Genomic DNA, 21,588 nt, shown 5'->3' with positions numbered 1-21,588 from the left:
ATGACATGCTTCACACTGCACTAAAAAAAAAAGCCCAACAAAATGATTACCCTATTTTGTTTATATGTAATTTAAGAAAGTGATATAACAGTGAGAAAGGAGAGGGTGAAGAGATGAGTAAACAACTACGGAAAGCAGACAGTCTCATCAAAGTCAGGCAATGGAAAGCTAATACATCCCCGGGAAGAACAGAGGACTAGAATTCAAGAGGGCCAGGTTCTAACTTCAAATCAACCACATAGAGGCATTTAATCTTAAGCAAAACACTCAGGCTCTCTAAGTCAACAATTCCTGCTCTATGTGCTCTAGGTTGCTGTGACATTCACATGGCAATGGATCTGAAAGAGGTCCAAACTCAGACTGCCACCATCATCCCTCTAAGTCTCTGCTGCAGTGTTTAGAGAATGACACAGATTCTCCTTGATGTCCAAGTGAAAAGCTACCCAGATTTAGATTCAAGTAGCATTCACATAGGATCATGTTTGCCAGGGCCAAATCCAGAGTCTCCCATACAGAGCATCCTTTCACTACTCACAGGTATGCACTGGGTACTTTCTTACCCTATACTTTATTTGACCAGGTCATCACCTTAGCTCAGACCCATATACAACATCTTACCTTCTCCAGGCTCACCCCAGTCCTCTTGACCAAGGCCTGCAGGCGGGCGATAGTTTCATTCTCCTTGAGGAACTCATAGGAATGTAAAGGGGAGCCTGCGATGTTTCCATTCCTCTTGTCAGAGACGAGTTCAGAGGCCCGGAGCCTCTTCAGCTTGGAAGCACTCTCGCTACAGTGAAGGCTTCCTTCAGGGGGAATGCCAAATGCCATGAGAATCTCAGAGACTTCCTGGACAAACTCCAATTTGTTGGGAAACTGAGGCAAGTCCTCTGGTAACTCAATGAAGTGGTTGTCAATGTCCACAAAGCAGAGGTTAGCCTGGTAGTCAAAACAGGAGGAGGACTGTGAACAACTCCAGAGTTATTTAGAGGAATAATCAACAAGAGAGGAAAGAGCAAACATCTGCAATGGGGATAAATTAGGTGTGGCATAAAGATGGGGTGGAAGGAGGTTGACCTGAGTTCCAATACTGCCCTGATGCTTTCCAGTCTTGGTATCTTGGGAAAGTTATGAAACTCTGTTTCCTCAGTTATAAAATGAAGATAAAAATATTTACCTTAGTGATAAGGATTATATAATAAGTACATAGATGCTTAGAATCTAGCACCAAATTCTCACATAGTAAATGCTCATAGAATATTTACTGAACTCACAAATTCTTAAAACAGTAGAAAGAGTACTAGGAGAGTGTCAGAAAGTCTGGGTACCAGATCTGACTCTGTCACTATCTCCCTATATGGCCCTGAGCATGCCAGTATTCCTTTCTGAGCCTCATTCCTGATTTGTAAGATTTGGTCGCTGGTCTTGATTTCTGTGCTTCCTTCTGGCTTTAAGACTGCTTCTGAGAGGATACAGTGAGACAGTACTTTCATACACTGCTGGGGAGGCAGGTAATCTGGATAAACAAAAAGCAACCTGGCAATAGTTATCCTTATTTTACAGACAAACTGACACAGAGAGGTTAAGTAACTTGTCCAAAGTCACACAGCTAGTAAGTAGTACATCCGGGATTTGAACTCAGCTAGCCTGACTTCAGTCATATCCTCAAGCTCGTAACCATCCACTCTTCTCCTGAGAGGTCTTAGTATGTTTCTTGTTCAGTTTAACTTAAATATTTCATAGTTCTCAACCATGTTGGAATTTTCAAGTAATGCTGCTATAAATTAGAAAAGTCGTCTATCTTTGTATATTTATAACCATGAACCTGTTGCCAAGTATCTTTGTATATTTATCTTATAACCATGAACCAATTGCCAAGACAATTGTCATTTGCTTCACTGCAGAGTATTATCATGTGCTTAATTAAGCATTTGTTATAACAAGGATAAAGAGACAACCAACATCAAGGATTTAGGACAGTGTTAGTATACAATAAATGTCAATCGACACTGTTATTATCACTGTGGAATATAAAATTTCAATAAATGAATATATACACAAGTACACACTATATATTATTATATAGGAAAATTCCATAATGAAAAGATGCTAATTATCCCCACATTTGTAAATTTAATGTAAAATGGTTTTAATTTCCAGAAAGATTTTTACTTTTTTGAAGGGCATATCTGATGAACTCACTGAATCTTACCTATAAAAATAAAAGAAAAAAATAGCCAAGAAAATTCTGCTGCATCTGCTGCTAAGTCACTTCAGTCTTGTCTGACTCTGTGTGACCCCATAGATGGCAGCCCACCAGGCTCCCCTGTCCCTGGGATTCTCCAGGCAAGAATACTGGAGTGGGTTGCCATTTCCTTCTCCAATGCATGCATGCATGCTAAGTCGCTTCAGTCGTGTCCAACTTTGTGCGACCCTATGGACAGCAGCCCACCAGGCTCCTATGTCCGTGGGATTCTCTAGGCAAGAATACTGGAGTGGGTTGCCATTTCCTTCTCCCAAGAAAATTCTGAGGCCACACTTAGAAGGCGAAGAAGAACTAAAGAGCCTCTTGATGAAAGTGAAAGAGGAGAGTGAAAAAGTTGGTTTAAAACTCAACATTCAGAAAACTAAGGTCATGGCATCTGATCCCATCACTTCATGGCAAATAGATGGGGCAACAATGGAAACAGTGACAGACTTTCTTTTCTTTTCTTGGGCTCCAAAATCACTGCAGATGGTGACTGCAGTCATGAAATTAAAAGACGCTTACTCCTTGGAAGAAAAGTTATGACCAACCCAGATAGCATATTCAAAAGCAGAGACATTAGTTTGCCAACAAAGGTCCATCTAGTCAAAGCTTTGGTTTTTCCAATAGTCATGTATGGATGTGAGAGTTATAAAGAGTTATAAAGTTATAAAGAGTTATAAAGAAAGCGAAGTGCCAAAGAATTGATGCTTTTGAATTTTGGTGCTGGAGAAGACTCTTGAGAGTCCCTTGGACAACAAGGAGATCCAACCAGTCAACACTAAAGAAAATCAGTCCTGAATATTCATTGGAAGGACTGATGCTGAAGCTGAAGCTCCAGTACTTTGGCCACCTATGCGAAGAGCTGACTCATTTGAAAAGACCCTAATGCTAGGAATGACTAAAGGCAGGAGGAGAAGGGACAACAGAGGATGAGATGGTTGGATGGCATTACTGACTGAGTTTGAGCAAGCTCCAAGAGTTGGTGATGGACAGGGAGGCCTGGCGTGCTGCAGTCCATGGGGTCACAAAGAGTCAGACATAACTGTGCAACTGAACTGAACTGCCTTGCTGGATTCTAATACAAATGTAAAACAACAATCTGTTGGAAAAGAATAGTCTTCAACAGACCAATCTATTGTGGATGGATCAGTCAATAAATGTTTTGGGGACAAATGGACATTTAGAAATGTTAAAAGTATAATACCATACTCAAAAATAAATTTGAGATAGACTGAAGATTTAAATATAAATAAAGCCACTTTGTCATTAAAAAAAATTTCTACCTTTTAGAGACACATATGAAATACATGATGATATAATAATGTTGGGTGAGATCTGCTTCAGAATAATCCAGTAGGGTTCATCCAGTAGGGTAAATGGGGAAAGGGTGGAGGATACAGAAAGAAGAGTTGGCCATGAGTTGATGATTACTGTGCAATGATGGATGTTAGCCTCTCTATTTTTACGTATGTTCAACATTTTCCATAACAAAAAGTGAAAAAATATAAAAACATTCACAAAAGTATTAAAAGAAAATATAAATGATTACTATTAAGCCTTAGGGTAGAGAGTTGGGCTTTCTAAACTTTGGTGGTGGTGGTGGTGGTGGTGGTGATGGTGGTTTAGTTGCTAAGTCGTGTCTGACTCTTGTGACCCCATGGACTGCAGCCTACAAGGCTCCTCTGTCCATGGGATTCTCCAGGCAAGAATACTGGAGTGGGTTGCCATTTCCTTCTCCAGGGGATCTTTCCAACCCAGGAATCAAACCCGGGTCTCCTGCATTGCAGGCAGATTCTTTACCAAATGAGCTACGAGGGAAGCTTTAAACTTTATTCAAGGTTAAAAACCTTGTATAAATACTGCCATTAAAAAAATTTTTTTAATAATCTGGCAAACAATAATTGTCATACATAACATGTAAAAGATTAATATTCAAAGAAAGTATTGAGATAAAGCTAATTCATCCAGCTGGAAAATGGCTATGAAAGGCAAACAGAAGTTTCTGTTAATTTCGAATATATGAAAAGATGTTCAGTTTCACTAATAAACCAAGAAATGCAAACAAAATATTTTTACCTACTAAGTTAGCAAAAATGTAAAAGATTTACAGTGTCCAACCCTGGCAAAGTTACTAGGAAACAAAGACTGTTACTGGGAATGTGAGTTGACAACTTTCTGGGAACAATCTTAAAGACGTTATTTTTTTAAACCAGTCCAACCCAGAAACTAGAAATTACCAATATTTTTATCTACCAATGTACTTCTCCCCAACCTACACAGTTTTACCCCCAGGTAATCACTATCCTGAATTCTATGTTATCTTTTTGCCTTTTTTCATTTATCACATATGTATACATGCCTTTAGATTCGTTGCTTGTTTTTAAATTCTGTAAAAGGATCACTGCTCTTTAAGTAGTCTTGTGGTACTACTTTTCTTCACTCAACATTGAGTTACTAACAATCAGCCGTTTTGTTTTATTTAACTATCCATTATTCATTTTCACTCTTATACAATATCCCACTGTGTGTATATATAACAATTTATCAATCTTCTCATCAAAAGGCCTTCAATTAGCTTCCTGTGTATTGCTTTTACACTTTCATACATGTTTTCTTGGACACAAGTACAAGATTTTCTCTTGGTTATATCCTAGGAGTGAAACTGCTATGTCATAATGTATGCAAATATTCAATTTTACAAGATAAGTCCTAGCTGCATTCCAAAATGGTTATAACAATTTACATTTTTGCCAACAATCTAAAGTGATCCTACTAATAATCCAAGTATTTTCCAAAACTTGGTATCATCAGATTTCTTAATATACCCACTTGAGTTCAGTTTAGTCGCTCAGTCGTGTCCAACTCTTTGCAACCCTATGGACTGCAGCAAGCCAGGCTTCCCTGTCCATCATCAACTCCCGGAGCTTGCTCAAACTTATATCAATCAAGTCAGTGATGCCATCCAACCATTTCATCCTCTGTTGTCCCCATCTCCTCCTGCCTTCAATCTTTCCCTGCATCAGGGTCTTTTCCAATAAGTCAGTTATTTGCATCAGGTGGCCAAAGTATTGGAGCTTCAGCATCAGTCCTTCCAATGAATATTTAGGACTGACTTCCTTTAGGGTTTTAGGGTTTGACCTCTTTGCAGTCCAAGGGACTCTCCAGTCTTCCTTAGCACCATAGTTCAAAAACATCCATCCTTCGGTGCTCACCTTTCTTTATGGTTCAACTCTCATATCCATACATGACTACTGGAAAAACCATAGCTTTGACTAGATGGACCTTTGCTGACAAAGTAATGCCTCTGCTTTCTAATATGCTCTCTAGGTTGGTCACAGCTTTTCTTCCAAGGAGCATCTTTTAATTTCATGGCTGCAGTCACCACTTGCAGTGATTTCGGAGCACAAGAAAATAAAGTCAGATACTGTTTCCACTTGACTGGGTACATTTAATTTACACTTTCCTGATTACAAGAAATGTGTATTTTTTATGCAATCTCTCTTCATATGTTTAGCCCATTTATCTATTGGGTTGCTCATCTTCTTACCTATTTGCAAAAGTTCTTTATAATCTCCTGATGATAACTCTTTATAGGTTGTATGTGTCCTATACATATCTTCTCCTAGCTTTTATCTTTTCATTTTAAAATGTCTTTTTCTTAATTAAAAAAATCAAATTTGTCAATCTTTTATTTTATGGAAAGTGTTTTCTTCATCTTGTTCACAAAGTTCCTACCCCGAGATCAAGACTGTACTAATGTTTTCTTCTAGATGATTTAAATTTTTGCTTTTGACATTTAAATGCTTATTCCACCTCAAGTTCACTTTGTTATGCGATTAAGGTAAGAATCCTTTTTTTCCTATGGACAAGCAATTTTTCCCGCTCCATTACTAAAAAGTTCTTTGACATGGTATGTATTATTATATATCAAAATGCTGTTCCACTGTTTCTGCTATTTATCCCTGTATCAGTAAGTCTTATATTCTAGGAGGCAGGAGGACCATATAGTAAGTCCAGCTTTATCTAACTATTCCACAGACTCTCAATCTATGAAAATTTCATGTTTTAACATGTCCATGTGCCATGTATGCATTCGTTCAATACACATTTGCTGACTGCATAAATTACTCCATTAACAAATCCATAACTAAAGAGAACTTTCCCATAACCAAGATTCAAAAATTAGAAGAATCACTTTAAAGTCCACTTTCCAGAGTTCCTCCACTAGAAAACAACTTTGAACCCTTCCATCCTTGTTAAATGCTTCCTTGTTAAAGAGCTAATACATGTTTAACACCTAAAAATAACACCTACTTTTACTTTTATTCCTTTAAGATTTTAAAATCATAAATGCCTTTGGATCAACCAATTAAAAAATATAGTAAAGACAGAATTAAATCATCTAGTCATGAAAATCACCTGCCTCACAAGCCCTGTCCATACAGCTAACGGAAGAAAGCACTGTGACCCCTCCCCCCAGAGGCACACAGTGCAATTATTTATCTTCTTGGTTCTCCTCTTTTTAGAGGGGGGAAAAAACAGTTTGTTCAATAGGAAACATAGAGGCAGCTAAACACAACTACATCCACTCAACAATGCTTGGCTGCCGTTTCTCCCACTGCTCTTGACCAAACACAGAACATCTGTGAAGAATCTGATAAACTCCAAATGCTGTATCCACATATTGCAGATACTCCTGGACAGAGGCGGCTGGAGAAAAGAAAGCAGCTCAGGTGCACTTCAGAGGTTAAGACAGGAGCCTCTGAGACAAAACTACTAGCCATTCTTCAGAGTTGGGCTGAGGCCGGTAGGGATAAGAAGGCAAAATGAAAAGAACGCCATTCAGCTACCAGCACAACAGCTTCATGCTCTTTCCTGTCAGGACACAGAGGGCTCTGACAAATAGAAATAACTTGAAATCTACCTCAAACCCCTTTCCTTATCTGAAAAGAGGCCAACTCCTGCAAACAGCTTGAGGGACAAGAAGAAGCCTGGAAGAGGCACTGAACCCAAGTGATCAGTTTTCTTCAGTTAACCTTCTATCTCATCAGGAGAGGCCATGGGAAGACTTAGCTACTCTGGGGCAGTGATCACAGAGATATCCCAAACCACAGAAGTTTCCCAAATCCCTTCCTGCAAAAGATCACAATGGTCTTTCCCAGCCCTGAGTTCCTAGCACCAAATCACAGACAGCCTCACTGGTTAGTCTCAACAGATTACTAGGGAAAAGCTACTGACAAAGTATCCTGAAAAAGAAGGAAAGAAAGAGGGGCCCAAGACAGAAAGAAGGAACACCCCCTCCCCCAACACAGTTGTGGAGGAACTGCCTCCTTCCTGTGCTCAGACAATGAAACCCAAAAGAGAAGCACAGGACAAAGAAAGCTTCACAAAAGCAGCACAGCACTCTCACTTGCTCAGAGCCAGCTGAGCTCATGTGTTGGTGTAAAAAGAAACAAAGAGCTTTTCACAGACTTCTGATACCCAAAGATGGGGCAGCAACTGATGAATTCTGACTTGGCGGGGTTAGGGAATGTACACTCTTTATGCCTCTGGATAAAGTCCCTTTTATAGATCGAGTGTGCCCGACCCCAATACCCTAATGATGTCCACTTGCAAAGGCCTAAGTGAATTTCCCAGCCTTAGTTATCTCTGGGTGGTAAAATCTGAGGTAATTTTTTACTTTATACTTCTGTGCAGTTAGAATTTGAAACTATAAATGTATCATCTCTGACACATCTTAAAATTATCTTTCAAAAATATTATCACTCTCCATTCATTATGTGTACCTTTGATGATGCTTTACTCCTTGAGAAACCCCCTCGTTCCTTACTAGCCTAAAGTTTACCAGGGGGACTACACAGACTCAGCTATCCCAGATGTCATACGCTAAAAATTAAGGTAGAAAATATCCAGCTGTGTAACTATCCCCACAAACACATGATCTTCAGAGGGACTGGCTGGATGAAGTGGGACTCTGAACCCTAGAACTGCTTATAAACTACACACAGGTATTCTCCAACCTACCACTCCTTCTCAAGGGGACCACAAGGAGAGGCAGAGTACAAAAGATGCAGCAACAGTGGCAGCTGCAAAGTGGAAGCTCCAACATCCCAGAACAGAGTGAGATTCTGGGTTTCTCAAACAACCCACAGTCTCTCAAACAGTCCTGTTAAGAAAACTGCTGGTCTCCCAGCAGCCTCTTCACACACCCACATACCCGAAGCACACACAGAATGATACTGAGAGACCCTACAGGAAATAGAACTTGACCGCAAGTGTACAGCCAGCTGATGCCAAAGATGAAAATAAAACAGAAATCTGGCTTCTTGCCTAGTGACCTATTTATCAGATTATGCATGCCTCTTTGCCTTTCTACCTTGAATCATTTCTACTGTTATTCTCATTTGACTTCTACAAAATTATAGTTAGGTTTACCAGTAAGAAGTGTCAATATTAAATATGCAATCATTTAAAGCAACAACAAAAAGCTCTCCACACTCCAATCTTTGATATCTACTCTTCAGGCATATTTATCAGTAGACAAATACATAGAAAAACCCAATACCCCAAAATGCAATGGTATTCTCCATCATTGTGAAAATCAAAATGGAGTCAGTATTGCTAAAAGAGATCTCTAAAATGGAGTCAGGAGGCCACTAAGGAGGTATCATGTTTGCACGACTCAGTCTGGATGGATTTAGACCTTTTGGCCTGATGAAATCGCCTAGAACACCTCCAAAAACTCAAGATACTAAAAGGCCCTTACCCTTAAACAATTTGTGACAGTCTATATATTTATAGGACCCCTACCATAAAATAACTTGTGATTTCTTAAGGACAAATATTCTGACTTAGGTTAGAGTCGATCCCAACTCTCACAGGGCAACTTTTAACAACTTCATGGTTTTTTGTCCTTATAAGGCCCCGATTCTTTCTCTTCCTTGGAACACTCTTTCAGGGGTTACCAAATCTGATTCTCCCCAATTGCAAATCTTAAGTCCCCAAATAAACTCTGTTCTTTTTGCAGACTTCTGAATTTTTTTTTTAGCTGACATCATTTAGATCTTTTCTTTCTTAATTCACCTTGTCCCACCCCAAAAAGCACAAAGCACTATAAAATCAAAGAAGCAAAGGAAGTAAAAAAGCAAAAACTACAAAGAAGACATTTTGATTCTAAAACCAAAGGACAGAGAAAAAGAGATGCATCTGAATATAATTTAAATATTGGAGGTATGATCTAATTATCAGGATTGTTCATCACTGTGGCTACCCAGACATGCCCAACAACATGAGGCTGCTCAGACCCAATTCCATGAGAATGGCTTCTTCTTTGGAGGTCCTTTTACTCATATTCCTCAGTTATACATAAAAATCTTCCCCCAAAAAATCACTGGTAGAGGGATGACACCATTGTGTGAATACTCCAAAGTGTTCTTCCCAGGCCTTTCCACTGACTATGAAATTCAGAGTAGTAAAGCCCAATTCCCCCAGCTAGTTTCATACCAGCCACCAAATGACCAAAAGAGGTAGACGAGTTTTACCTGTAGTTCTAGGAAAATAAACAGTAAACAATCTTATTTCTAAGGGTGCTTTAAATTTATTTTAGAATGAAGTACTAAATAAATAAATTCTTATTTTTAATCAGTTATGTTAGTATTTAAAACAATAGAAAAGACTTTGAACAGGCCATTCTCACAGCAAGAGAGGAAATGCATTATCTCAAGGCCTAAATTATCTTGAGCAAGGAAAATTTTCAAAGATGTCTCAGTACTACAAGAATCACCATGATCTGGTCAACTTTTACAGAGCAACTGTGGCCTGTAAAAGAAAACCAATGATTTATTAACATAAGTCTGGCTACTAAAGTAGCTATAAAATCATATTATGTGGAATTTCTTTAAATAATATGAAATAGTATATAAATAAAATACAATTTAAATGTATGATAACTGTTGAAGCTAAGTATTGAAATATGCTACTCTCTTCCATGTAAATTTAAAATTTTACATAATAAGATTTTCTAATAAATGTCTTAAAAATACATAAAATCCTGTGTTTAAAAAAATGTGCATGAAAAAGGCAGTTCATAATAGTATAAACACAGAGATTACAATAAATGTATGTCAGGTGATAAGTGTTTCCGGAATGATATAAATTGAGCTAAATGTTCATTATTTTTACTTTTTTCCTGGAAAGTTATTTATGTTCTCCAAAATAAAAGAAAACAAACTTGGCAATACCACCCTGGACTCATCCCAAAGCTCTTGTCTCCCAAATCTTGTATCAGGGCCACAGGCACCAGCACCCAAGCTCCACATTTCTCTTACCTCTTGAGGCAGCTCCAGTTTTGACCGGTCATCCAAGCCATTGGAATGCAAGCCCATCAAGTATGGCACAGGAGCATCTAAGAAATGTAGGAGAGAAGCCGGGAGAATAGGAACATAGACATGCTGCCACTGGAAAGGAAACATGAGAGCTGTAATTGTCTCCGCCACAGTCATCAGTCGCTGGTAATCTAGGTCAAAAAAATAAACACATACACACAAACCAGTCAAAAACAAGGCATCTGCTTCTCCAATGGTAATTTAAAATGTTTAATACAATTCCACATGTAGAAAGAACAGTGTAAACTTCAGCAAGGGTATGCTCAGAGCATGATTCTCTTATGGGTATCAGAGAGACAACCCAGAAACCTCAGTGGATCACATGCTGAAGTATACCCCCTCCTCCAACACATACACAGGTCCATTCTCATTATAACATTTAATAGAAATACAACAGAATTCATAAATGGCAACTTGCTCTAAATACTAAATGAGAATGCTAAGTAGATTCTCTTAGGTAGAAAGAGGGTAGAGAACTAGAACAAAAAGAAAAGGAACTGTGGTCTGGTTTCTATTCAGCATGAATGCCAAACACCTCATTTACCACTTACATGAGTCTGCATTCTATAAAGAGCTGATGTGAACTCTGCAGTCAAGATCAAGACCAAAGAACCACCAACCAAGCAGAAGCTGGTTTTCTACCCTTAGCTAAGTCTGCCCCCAACCTGACAACCTAGTGTCATTTTAACAGTTTGATAAAAACCTTCCCTAGAACTTGACAGACTCAGAAGACTGATTTTCATTACTCAAAAGCCTATTCTAGGTCAGGGAGCATAGCTTGGAAGAGAAGGCTTATGTTCAAAGTTTAGCTTTTCTTTAGGATGCAATTTCTAGACTTTTTTTTCTTTTTGTTTTTGGAGTTTTATTTTTAAAATAAGCAAAGCCAATATAATAGATTTATTAAAATCAAAATTTAACAAGTTACTATTTACAAATGGTATGATGGTTTGATACTTAAGGACAAAGTAGGAACAAAAATTTTAAAACCATATGAGTAATATCCTCTTGGAATGGTTGATTTCAAATGAGTGAGTTTTCACAGGGGTTAAACAGCTTTATTCACTAAAAACTCAGCCCACTATTTAAGCAAATCCCAGCTTAAAGGAGTTATAAGTAACAAAAAGCTTTCCAGAAAATGAAGACAAATGAGTAGGAAGTGAGCAGAAGCTGATATGCATCAACTAGATAGAGAAGTTTTAGCAAAGCATCCTGTGTGGTCACCAATAAAACTCTGGAGCAGCTTACACATTGTTCCTGATTAAACATGACCTGGAAATAGTTTTTGGTTTTTTTGTTTAACTAGTAATGCAATAATTAAAAGCTGATGACTAAAACTTCATCATCTCAAACATTTACAGGTGGCCCTCTGCTTCCCTGGTGGCTCAGCCGGTAAAGAAGCTGCCTGCAATGAGGGAGACCTGGGTTCAATCCCTGGGCAGGGAAGATCCCCTGGAGAAGGGAATAGCTACCCACTTCAACATCCTGGTCTGGAGAATCCCATGGACTCTACAGGCCATGGGGTTGCAAAGAGTCAGAGACGACTGAGCAACTTTCACTTCACTTCACTCCACTCTCTATCCACAGTTCCACATTCAAGGATTCAAACAACCATGGATTGTTCATTCTTATAGTACATATTTATTGAAAAAAATCCACATAAAAGTGGATCCATGTAATTAAAACCCATGTTTTTCAGTGTCAGCTGTTTCAAGAAACATGGGCTTCCCAGGTGGCACTAGTGGTAAAGAATCTGCCTGCCAATGCAGAAGACACGGGTTCCATCCCTAGGTCAAGAAGATCCCCTAGAGGAGGGTATGGCAACCCACTCCAGTATTCTTGCCTAGAGAATCCCATGGACAGAGTACCCTGGCGGGCTACAGTCCATGGGACCGCAGAGTGTGACACGACTGAGTGACTGAGCACAGTCAAGAAACAGTAACTAAAAAAGCAACAAGACTTATACAAGTCTATACATCACCCAGGAGACAGGAGTCTGAAACATCATTACTTAAAACAAGTTGCAAAGTGAAGCCTCAGGAACCACACTCAGTCAACAGAGGCTTTTCTTATTTGTTCTGCAGTGTTTAACAAGAACATTGTTACGAACGTTTAAAAATCAAAAATTTCACATAAAAAATCTGGGTCCTCGTGAAAAACTGGAAGATCTAGAAACATCAGGCCAGGATTTCCAAAGGAATTAACTGGAGCTAACTACTGGCTGTCCATTTTAGATGGACACTATTCAATTCAACACAGTCTCTATTACTTCAAATCATATCCAGAATCCAACCACTTCACACCACTTTGCTGTTACCTCCTTAGTGAAGAGACAACATCGAGTCTCACTGCGATTATTACAATGGCCTCCTAACTAACATTATTCAGACTTGGCCCATGGACCATATCTGGAACAATTTGACCTCAAAATAAAAAAATTAATTATAGTAATGGACCATATAACCTACTGAATAAAATAAAAATATGAGTCCATACAATAATAAACAAGGGAGAATGAAATGTTCTTCCTCACAGTAAAAAGCAACCAGCCTGGTAACTAATTCAGACTAGAATTATCAAAGAATGCTAAAGCTATTAGGTAAAACTCTGAAGAGCAACAATAAATTTACAGAGTTTCAAAGCATCAACTCACAAATTAGTTATTAATTACAAAGGGAAAAAATGATAATGTTCAGTTAAGAAATTCAGCAGACGTCATCTTAACCAAGTGATCAAATTAACATTATCAAAAATGGGACAAGCGAACATCATGTGCCTCCTATGATAAAAACAGACATGATGTGCCTCTTGATATAATGCACTGAGAGAACCACTACATCACTTCTGTGATATCACAGCCAAAAATGTATAACCTGAATCTAGCCAGAAGGAAACATCAGAAGAAAAACCCAAATGGACGTTCATTCTACAAAATACCTTGCCTGTACTCTACAAAAATGTCAGTCATGAGAGACATGAAGAATTGACTACTAAAAGCAATATGCATACTGCATATGTTACTGGACTAAAATTCTGAACCAGGAATTTTTTAATTATCATTCACTTTTATGTAGAGTCTAAGAAATTAAACTAGGTTATAACAAAAAAGAAACAGACTCATAGATATAGAGAACAAACAAATGAGAGGTAAAAACTATTATGTATAAAATAAGCTACAAGGACCTATTGTACAATGCAGGGAACACAGGGAATATTGTCTGTATTCTCTGACAATATTTTATAACAACTACAACTGAAATATAACCCTTAAAAATCATGAATCACTATGGTGTATGCCTGAAACTTACATAACAGTGTATCAACTATCCCTCAATTTTTAAAAATTTATCATAAAGGACATTATTGAACAATGGTAAATAAAAGCTGAATACAGTATTATTATTTTGTCAATGTTAAATTTCCTAAATTTATTAATCATATTATGGCTATGTTAAAAAATGTTCTTGTTCTTACAAAATAAAAGCTGAAGTACTAAGGAATCAAGGAAAATGGAATCTACAGTGACTCTCAATGGTTCATTTATGTTCACACACATACAGAGATACAGAGGGAATGATAAAACAATGCACCCAAATGTTAACAATTGGTGAATTGTGGCAGAGTATACAAGAGTTCTTTGAATATTTCCTACAACTCTTCTATAAGCTGGGAATGATTTCAAAATAAAAAGTCAAAAATCTTAAAACCTCCAATGACTAAACATCTCAGAGTAACAAAGTCCTTACAGTGGCCTACAGGACTCTACAATTTGGCCTCCTGTTAAGTCTCTAACACCATCTGCTATTAAGCGCCTGCTCTCTCACACCATTTTATCCATCAAGCACCCTCACTGTTCCTGGACATACTAACTACATTTTTGTCTCAGAACCTTTCTATTTCTTGTGCTCTTTGCCTGGAAAACTTTTCCTACAAACATTAACATGGATCACTCAGAGAGGTCTAATCTAATCACTCTATCAAAAACTGGAATTTCCCTTCCCCCAATACTATCCTCTTTACTGTTTAACTTTTTATTAAAATTACTATATTATTTTTATTAGCACCTGACATACTGTACATTTATCTATTTAATCACCTCTCCAAAAAAGAGAGGGGTGGGGGGAATTCCCTATCAGTCCAATGATTAAGACTCGGTGCTTCCACTGCCAGGGCCTAGATTTGGGGTTTGGGTTGGGGTTGGGGAACTAAGAGCTCACAAGCCAAGCAAGCAAAAATCACCTCTTTCCCACTGAAATGTAAGTTCTATTATAGCAGGAATGTTTATCTATTTTGTCCACCCTGAATCTCTAGCCCCTAGAATAACGCCTGGCACACAACATACTCTCAGTAAATATGTTCTGAATGAACAAATTTCATGTTACTTAATTCACTCCCTTAATAAATATTTTTTCCTTCTGCTCTACTTTATTGTTTTGTCCAAATCCACTGCTCAAAATCACTTAACGTCTCATTTATAAAAACAATTCAGTTATAACAAACAACAGAAAAAAGCAACACATCTTCATTTTTTCAAATATATGAAGGGTCCTCACTACCGTCAGGCTGAGGAAGGGGCAGAAACAACTCTGCAGAGTGATAGGCAAACTGGTAAAAGTGTGTCCCACAAACATCAACTCCTGCCTCCTCTTTTCAGCCATCAGCCAGACTTAGGAGACAGGGTTCTCCTCCCAGAATGGAGAGTCCAGCAAAAGGCCATGATGATAGTCAATAAGAAATGGTAGACCTCTCATGTTCCATTAGTTTGCCATCCAGCACGTGTGCATACTAAGTCATCTCAGTCATATCTGGCTCTTTGGAACTGTATGGACCATAGGCCACCAGGCTCCTCTGTCCATGGGATTCTCTAGGCAAGAATACTGGAGTGGGTTGCCATTTCCTCCTCCAGGGGGTCTTCCCAACCCAGGGATCACACCCACATCACTTCTGTCTCCTGCCTTGGAAGGTGGGTTCTTTACCACTAGCGCCACAAGTTAATTTAGTTAATGCTAAATAGGGAATTCTGTATTTGTTCTTTGCAATTAGTTGACAATTCACATACTTGGAATTTACAAAAGCTGATGAGTCATGGAAAGCAAAAGATGTGGATTCTGCTCAAACTCTAACAGCCCTTGGCCTTTACAGTCACCCCCAGTTACCTGAATTGGAAAAAAAGAGAGGCCCTAGTCAGGAAGAGAGCTCTAGTAAGCACTGACTTACGCTGTGAGTAGAGCAGGATTTGAAACTCCAGAAGGGCACAAGTAAAAAGTTGAAACACATTCTCCACCCCAAGCAGTTCAAAGACCTCTTTGACAGGAAAGTCGAACAGGGGAAGCTCATTGGTACTTGGTCTCTGGCAGACGATTGGCCCATAGACACCAGAAAACTTCAAGGACCGGCCAGGAGGTGGGAGTGGCACCTCATATAGTACATTGTATATGTAGCTCTCAAGGGGCAGTGGAGGGGGCTGAGGCGAAGTGACTGCCTGGTGAAGCTGTTCCAGCACACTCCGACATGCTTTCATGAAGGACATGGGCGTGATGAGGCAGATGCACTTAGAGACGTAGAGTGTATCTCTGCTAATGTCGTAGGAGTTGAAGCGCTGCAGCTTGGTCCCAGGAGTGCCATCACCATCCTCCATGCCACTGAGGTCTCGGCTATCAGCAAGTGGAGCATGGAGGACATCATACTCTGCATTATGCATGTGGTAGAGGGTCTGCATTGCACTGCAGATCTGCTTGCTAGTCACCTCCTCATAAAACGTGAGAGCAAACCCAAAGGTCCGAGAGCCATCCTCCCTAGTGATAATAAAGGCATGGAACTGAGGCTCCCTGGGATCAGCCTGAGTCTTGAATGCCAGCCCTTTGGGCATGCATAGCTGTAAAAGACAACAAGAAAATAACAAGTGAGAACACACTGCTATTCCTCTTCTCAGAACACCATCACTACTTATTTATTAACACTTAAAGAGCACCTACTATGCTATGTGTCTGGAATATCAAGTCCAACACAGCAAACTATTTGCCCTAAAGAACTCCCATTCTAAGACACACACATAACTAAAATTCTAATGTAGTTATCAAGGCTATATAGAAGTATACACAAAGTACCAGAGGAACACAAGGAACACAAAACAACTCAGTCTCAGTCTTCATCAGAAAAGGCTTCAGAGATGAGCTTATGCCTGAACTCATTAGGCAGACAAGAGAAAGAAGGGTATTTAATGGGCACAAAAAAAAAGTGCATAAAGGAGGTTAAAGAAAGCTTGGAGAATTTAGGTAGGTGGTCAAGCATGACAGCATGTATTAGGAGATGATGCTTGAAACGTATCTAAAAACCAGATAGATGCAACTTCATACCTAAAAATAAACCAAGTTTTAAACTCTATCCAGTTCACAAGATTCTGTCAACAAAATCTTCTCTTTTCAGAGGGAAAAAAAGGGGGAAGGGGGAGATGTTCATTTCATACAATGCAAAGAGATGACATAATCAGGATAAAGATGTACTTTTTTCACTTTAACTCAGATGGGTTATATAAAGAAACTGAACAGCTAATCAAACTGACCTGAATCAATCAGTTTTCATTTTCTACTTTTCCACCAACCTAGTCATACAAATGGACTTTGAGGAGCCTGGGTTAACAAGTACAAGGAGCTACATTATAGTATTCCCATTATTCTTGAACTTGACTTCTTAAAGCCTAAATGTTTCTAGAATATACCATGTTAAAAGGAAATAAGCACCAGCTGCTGTTGCTGCTGCTAAGTCGCTTCAGTCATGTCCGACTCTGTGCGACCCCATAGACGGCAGCCCACCAGGCTCCCCCGTCCCTGGGATTCTCCAGGCAAGAACACTGGAATGGGTTGCCATTTCCTTCTCCAATGCATGAAAGTGAAAAGTGAAAGGGAAGTGGCTCAGTCATGTCTGACTCTTAGCAACCCCATGGACTGCAGCCCACCAGGCTCCTCTGTCCATGGGGTTTTCCAGGCAAGAGTACTGGAGAGGGGTGCCATTGCTAGGAGTCAAAACACTTGAGGCTCTCTAGACTCAAACTCCTCCCCTGTAAAATGAAGATAATACTGTTTACTCTGCCTACTTCACAGGCTTATTGTGTCCATTAAACAAGATCATCCACACAAAGCTATTAAAAAATAATGAAGTACAAAGATGTGGTCAAGGGCAGAGTTCTGGAACTAGTATTTAAGCTTACTCAAACAGCTTCTTAACCATGTGACTTGAACACATTAACCTCTCTGGATCTTAGTTTCTTTACCCATAAAATACGTGTGTCTGTGTTTATTTAATATTATCTACATGAAGGATTTCATTTTTTGCTGTTTAGTCAGTAGGTCGCATCCAACTCATTGTGACCCCATGGACTGTAGCCCACCAGGCTTCTCTATCCATGGGATTTCCAAGGCAAGAACACTGGAGTGGGTTGCCATTTCCTTCTCCAGGGGATCTTTCCAACTCAGGGATCAAAATCACATCTCCTGCATTGGCACATGCGTTCTTTACCACTGAGCCACCAGGGTAGACCACATTAAAGGGTACTATGAGGATTAAATGAGTTAATTCATGTAAAGTACTTATCACAGTACCTAGCATAAGTTGAATACTCAATAAACGTTATTCATGGTAGTATTCTTCTAGAGATTAAAAATGCTGCCCTATCTGTGTATTAAGTCACTTCCGTCGTGTCTGACTCTTTGCGACTCCATGGCCTGTAGCCCACCAGGCTTCTTTGTTCATGGGATTTTCCAAGTAGAACAGTGGAGTGTGTTGCCATTTCCTCCTCCAGAGGATCTTCCCAACCCAGGGATTGAACCCATGTTTCTTTGGTCTCCTGCACTGGCAGGCAGGTTCTTTACCACTGGCACCAGCTGGGTGCTAAAATTATACTAAAACAAAAAGATTCATTTTCGCCATATCACTCAGATATATACAGTACAAATTAAGAGGAAACTGCTTTAAATCTCATCATACAGTATCAGTGCTATAAGCAACTAACAGCTCAATCTCACAAAAAAGTTCACTAACCCAATACTAAGTACTTGTCTGACTCAAGAGAAGCACACTGTGACTTTTGGTATAGCTGATATATTCTGAGTATTTGATACAGTGATCAAAATGCAGAATCATGAACAACATGCATATTACTTCTTCAGAAGTTACTGATACTAGGTAGAATCACAGCTACCATAGTCTGGACTTAGAATCCTACTGTAAATTACTCTGTAAATTATCTCACACTTGTAGCTAACAAATACTAACCATTCCCACTGCATCTTGGTCAAAGGGATTCCAGTCCACATTCTCAGGATATCGTGCAAGGACCTTAGACTTGAATGTTCGTCTCAACGGTGTCTGCTCAAAATTTTCTCCTGCAAGAAAAAGAACGAACCAAATCATCTCCACAAAGTCCCTTGAAACACAGGGTTATGAATATCTGAGCTTGGCAGTCCAGCAAGGTACAGAAATGAAGGCAAAAGGTTAGTATGTCAACCATCTAAGAACAGGAAAGGCATTATAGTTATTAGATTATAGATCAGTAAAGAAGCTGGAAAAGTTTAGCATGGTTAATACTGGATACTGCTAGATACCTTGGCTTTTCTTTAAAATGAAATCATTACTACAAATCCAATAGTTAATCTTACTGGGAGAAGAGGGGAGAAAACACAAGGAAAGATGAAAGACTGTATCATTTTTTTTCCCTAAAAGCAACATTTACTTTGGTAAAAGTCAACTGAAAACATGACAGAAGCATAAATTATTTTAAATTCAAAATAAAGTATGCATTTCTATGATCTCTGAAAAAATACAAGGCGGATTTTTCAGGATAAATGAGTTATTTGTCAGTTGAGAATCATTTGAAATTTCTGAAATTCTCCTTTGTTTCCTCCGTCCCCTCCTAAAAGCATTAAGAATACACAGAAATAAGGACATTAAGGAGAAAAGAGGAAGAATCAAAGAACCCACCACCTAGAAGGATAGGAATATGAAAAATGTATTGGTCGGAAAAAGCATAAGAAAGTTAGAATGTCAAAGGGTACAAAATGCCACCGGAGAGACTTATATAAGAGCCACCAGAACACTACGGGTGTTTTCAAGTTTGTTTTTACCTTCAGTTGTACTTGAAATGAAAGAGCTGGCACCATCCCTGGCTTTAGAAGCCTGTATGTACTGGCATAATGCTATATGATAAATAAAATAACACAGGATTACAATAAAGCAATGTTATTCAAACTTTTTTGACCATGACTCCAGTATGAAACAAAGTTTACATCATGAAGCAATAAACACATACATATTACGTATACATAAATTCACTTAAAACAAAAATTTCACCCAAAAAATACTTACCCTTACTACATGAGATATCTTTTCATAATTTCTACTCTACATCATTTAAAACCAAAATGCTACCTGCAGACCTACTAATGGCCACGATTCACAGCTTGAAAAACATTACAATATAGTATAATGGGATAAAGAGCTCAATAGATTAAAGTACTATAAAGCCAGTAGTGCTTTCTCTGAAAGTATACCACCAAATATTGTTTTTCCCAAGGAATGAGGGAGAAGGGGAGAAATTAAATGCACCTAAATATTTCAAACATATAAATTTACTAGTAATCATGGAAAAATATGTGGGAAACATGACCAAGGACAATTCAATTGAATTACATATCTATTTACTGAGTAATCGTGTTATACAAGGGCCTTAGGTACTGTGGAGGATAGAGATGAACCACCTATCCTCAAGAACCGTTCCATCAAACGTATATGAAACATTCTATAGGAAAAAGAACATATACAAATAACAATTTTGCAGGGAGGTTATTAGGTGGGAGGCTCCAGCTTATGTGATCTATCCATTCAGAGCACACTTGCACAGGATCCTGTTCATGTGTTCCAGTTGCCAGAATAAATTCTGCTCAAACTAAAGTTTTTCTAAGTTGGCTTAGAACCCCAGGAGGCTGGTGATTATTAAGGAAGATGCACTTCTCACCAACACAAGATTGGGATGAACCTAAAGTCAGACAGTCCTTCACTTTAAATCAGCCTGATGCTGGGAGGGATTGGGGGCAGTAGGAGAAGGGGACGACAGAGGATGAGATGGCTGGATGGCATCACTGACTCGATGGACGTGAGTCTGAGTGAACTCCAGGAGTTGGTGATGGACAGGGAGGCCTGGCATGCTGGGATTCATGGGGTCGCAAAGAGTCGGACACAACTGAGCGACTGAACTGAACTGAACTGAGAGGCATCTTGAAAGCTTCTGGGAGAAAAAAAGTTTATATTAATTCTAAGGCACCTGTTCCAGAAACTAATAATCATTCCAGTCAGAAAGTTACTGCTTTTATAATTAAAACCTTCACATCCATTTTCTGTCAGGTTCTGTCCATCATTGTCATCATAAGCCCACTTATTCATAATCTTCAACTTCTGACAAGGCCCAACCTTCTTTCTGTTAATAAAGCAAGTTCTACAATTTCAATTTCTCTCACATCCAATCCCTTCTTTCAAACTGATTTTTCTGAAACTCGTATCTAGCAAGTTTCATTTCTCAAAATACATTTGGTAATGTTCACTGAAGAAAACTTGCAAAATCAGCAGGCAGCTGGTGATATTGGAAGCAATGCAACAAAGCCCTACAGCTATGTCAAGAGAGTCTCAGAGCTTTCACTAACACCTGCAGAGTGCAAAGAGCCCACCCATGCAAGCCTGCACTCACTGTACAAAGTAATTAAACTGCAAGCAGCTGACAAAAGATCTTGTCTACATTCTGACAGTCTCAGAATGTATTTTTAAACTGTATCCAATTCTGAGAGAAGATAAACTATTTCTTCCTCATAAGCTTCTTTACTTTTAATTGTCAGTTTTCTCATTTCTTTCTTAGTAGGCTAAAAAATCCCCTCAGTAAAAACCACAAAACATCTGAACATACACAGGAGTCAGGGC

General features: G+C 38.8%; 1 protein-coding gene across 4 annotated transcripts in view; it reads right to left on the bottom strand.

Annotated features, from left to right (window-relative positions):
• DENND5A (DENN domain containing 5A) overlaps nt 1-21,588 on the bottom strand; it is a 95,101-nt gene that overhangs the window by 31,623 nt on the left and 41,890 nt on the right. For 3 of the 4 annotated variants that reach the window (XM_061440841.1, XM_061440837.1, XM_061440839.1), the window contains exons 2-6: nt 19,746-19,817; nt 18,898-19,007; nt 15,844-16,501; nt 10,573-10,760; nt 619-936 (exon numbers count right to left, since the gene is read on the bottom strand). In XM_061440841.1, coding sequence (XP_061296825.1) covers nt 619-936; nt 10,573-10,760; nt 15,844-16,501; nt 18,898-19,007; nt 19,746-19,817 — 1,346 coding nt within the window. The remainder of the gene's footprint in view (nt 1-618; nt 937-10,572; nt 10,761-15,843; nt 16,502-18,897; nt 19,008-19,745; nt 19,818-21,588) is intronic. The other variant, XM_061440838.1, reaches the window with a different exon arrangement.

This window comes from Bos javanicus, chromosome 15, assembly GCF_032452875.1.
Source record: "Bos javanicus breed banteng chromosome 15, ARS-OSU_banteng_1.0, whole genome shotgun sequence".
Taxonomy (NCBI): Eukaryota; Metazoa; Chordata; class Mammalia; order Artiodactyla; family Bovidae; genus Bos; species Bos javanicus.
Note: the sequence above shows the minus strand (reverse complement) of the source record. Positions and strands in the feature narration are given on the sequence as shown.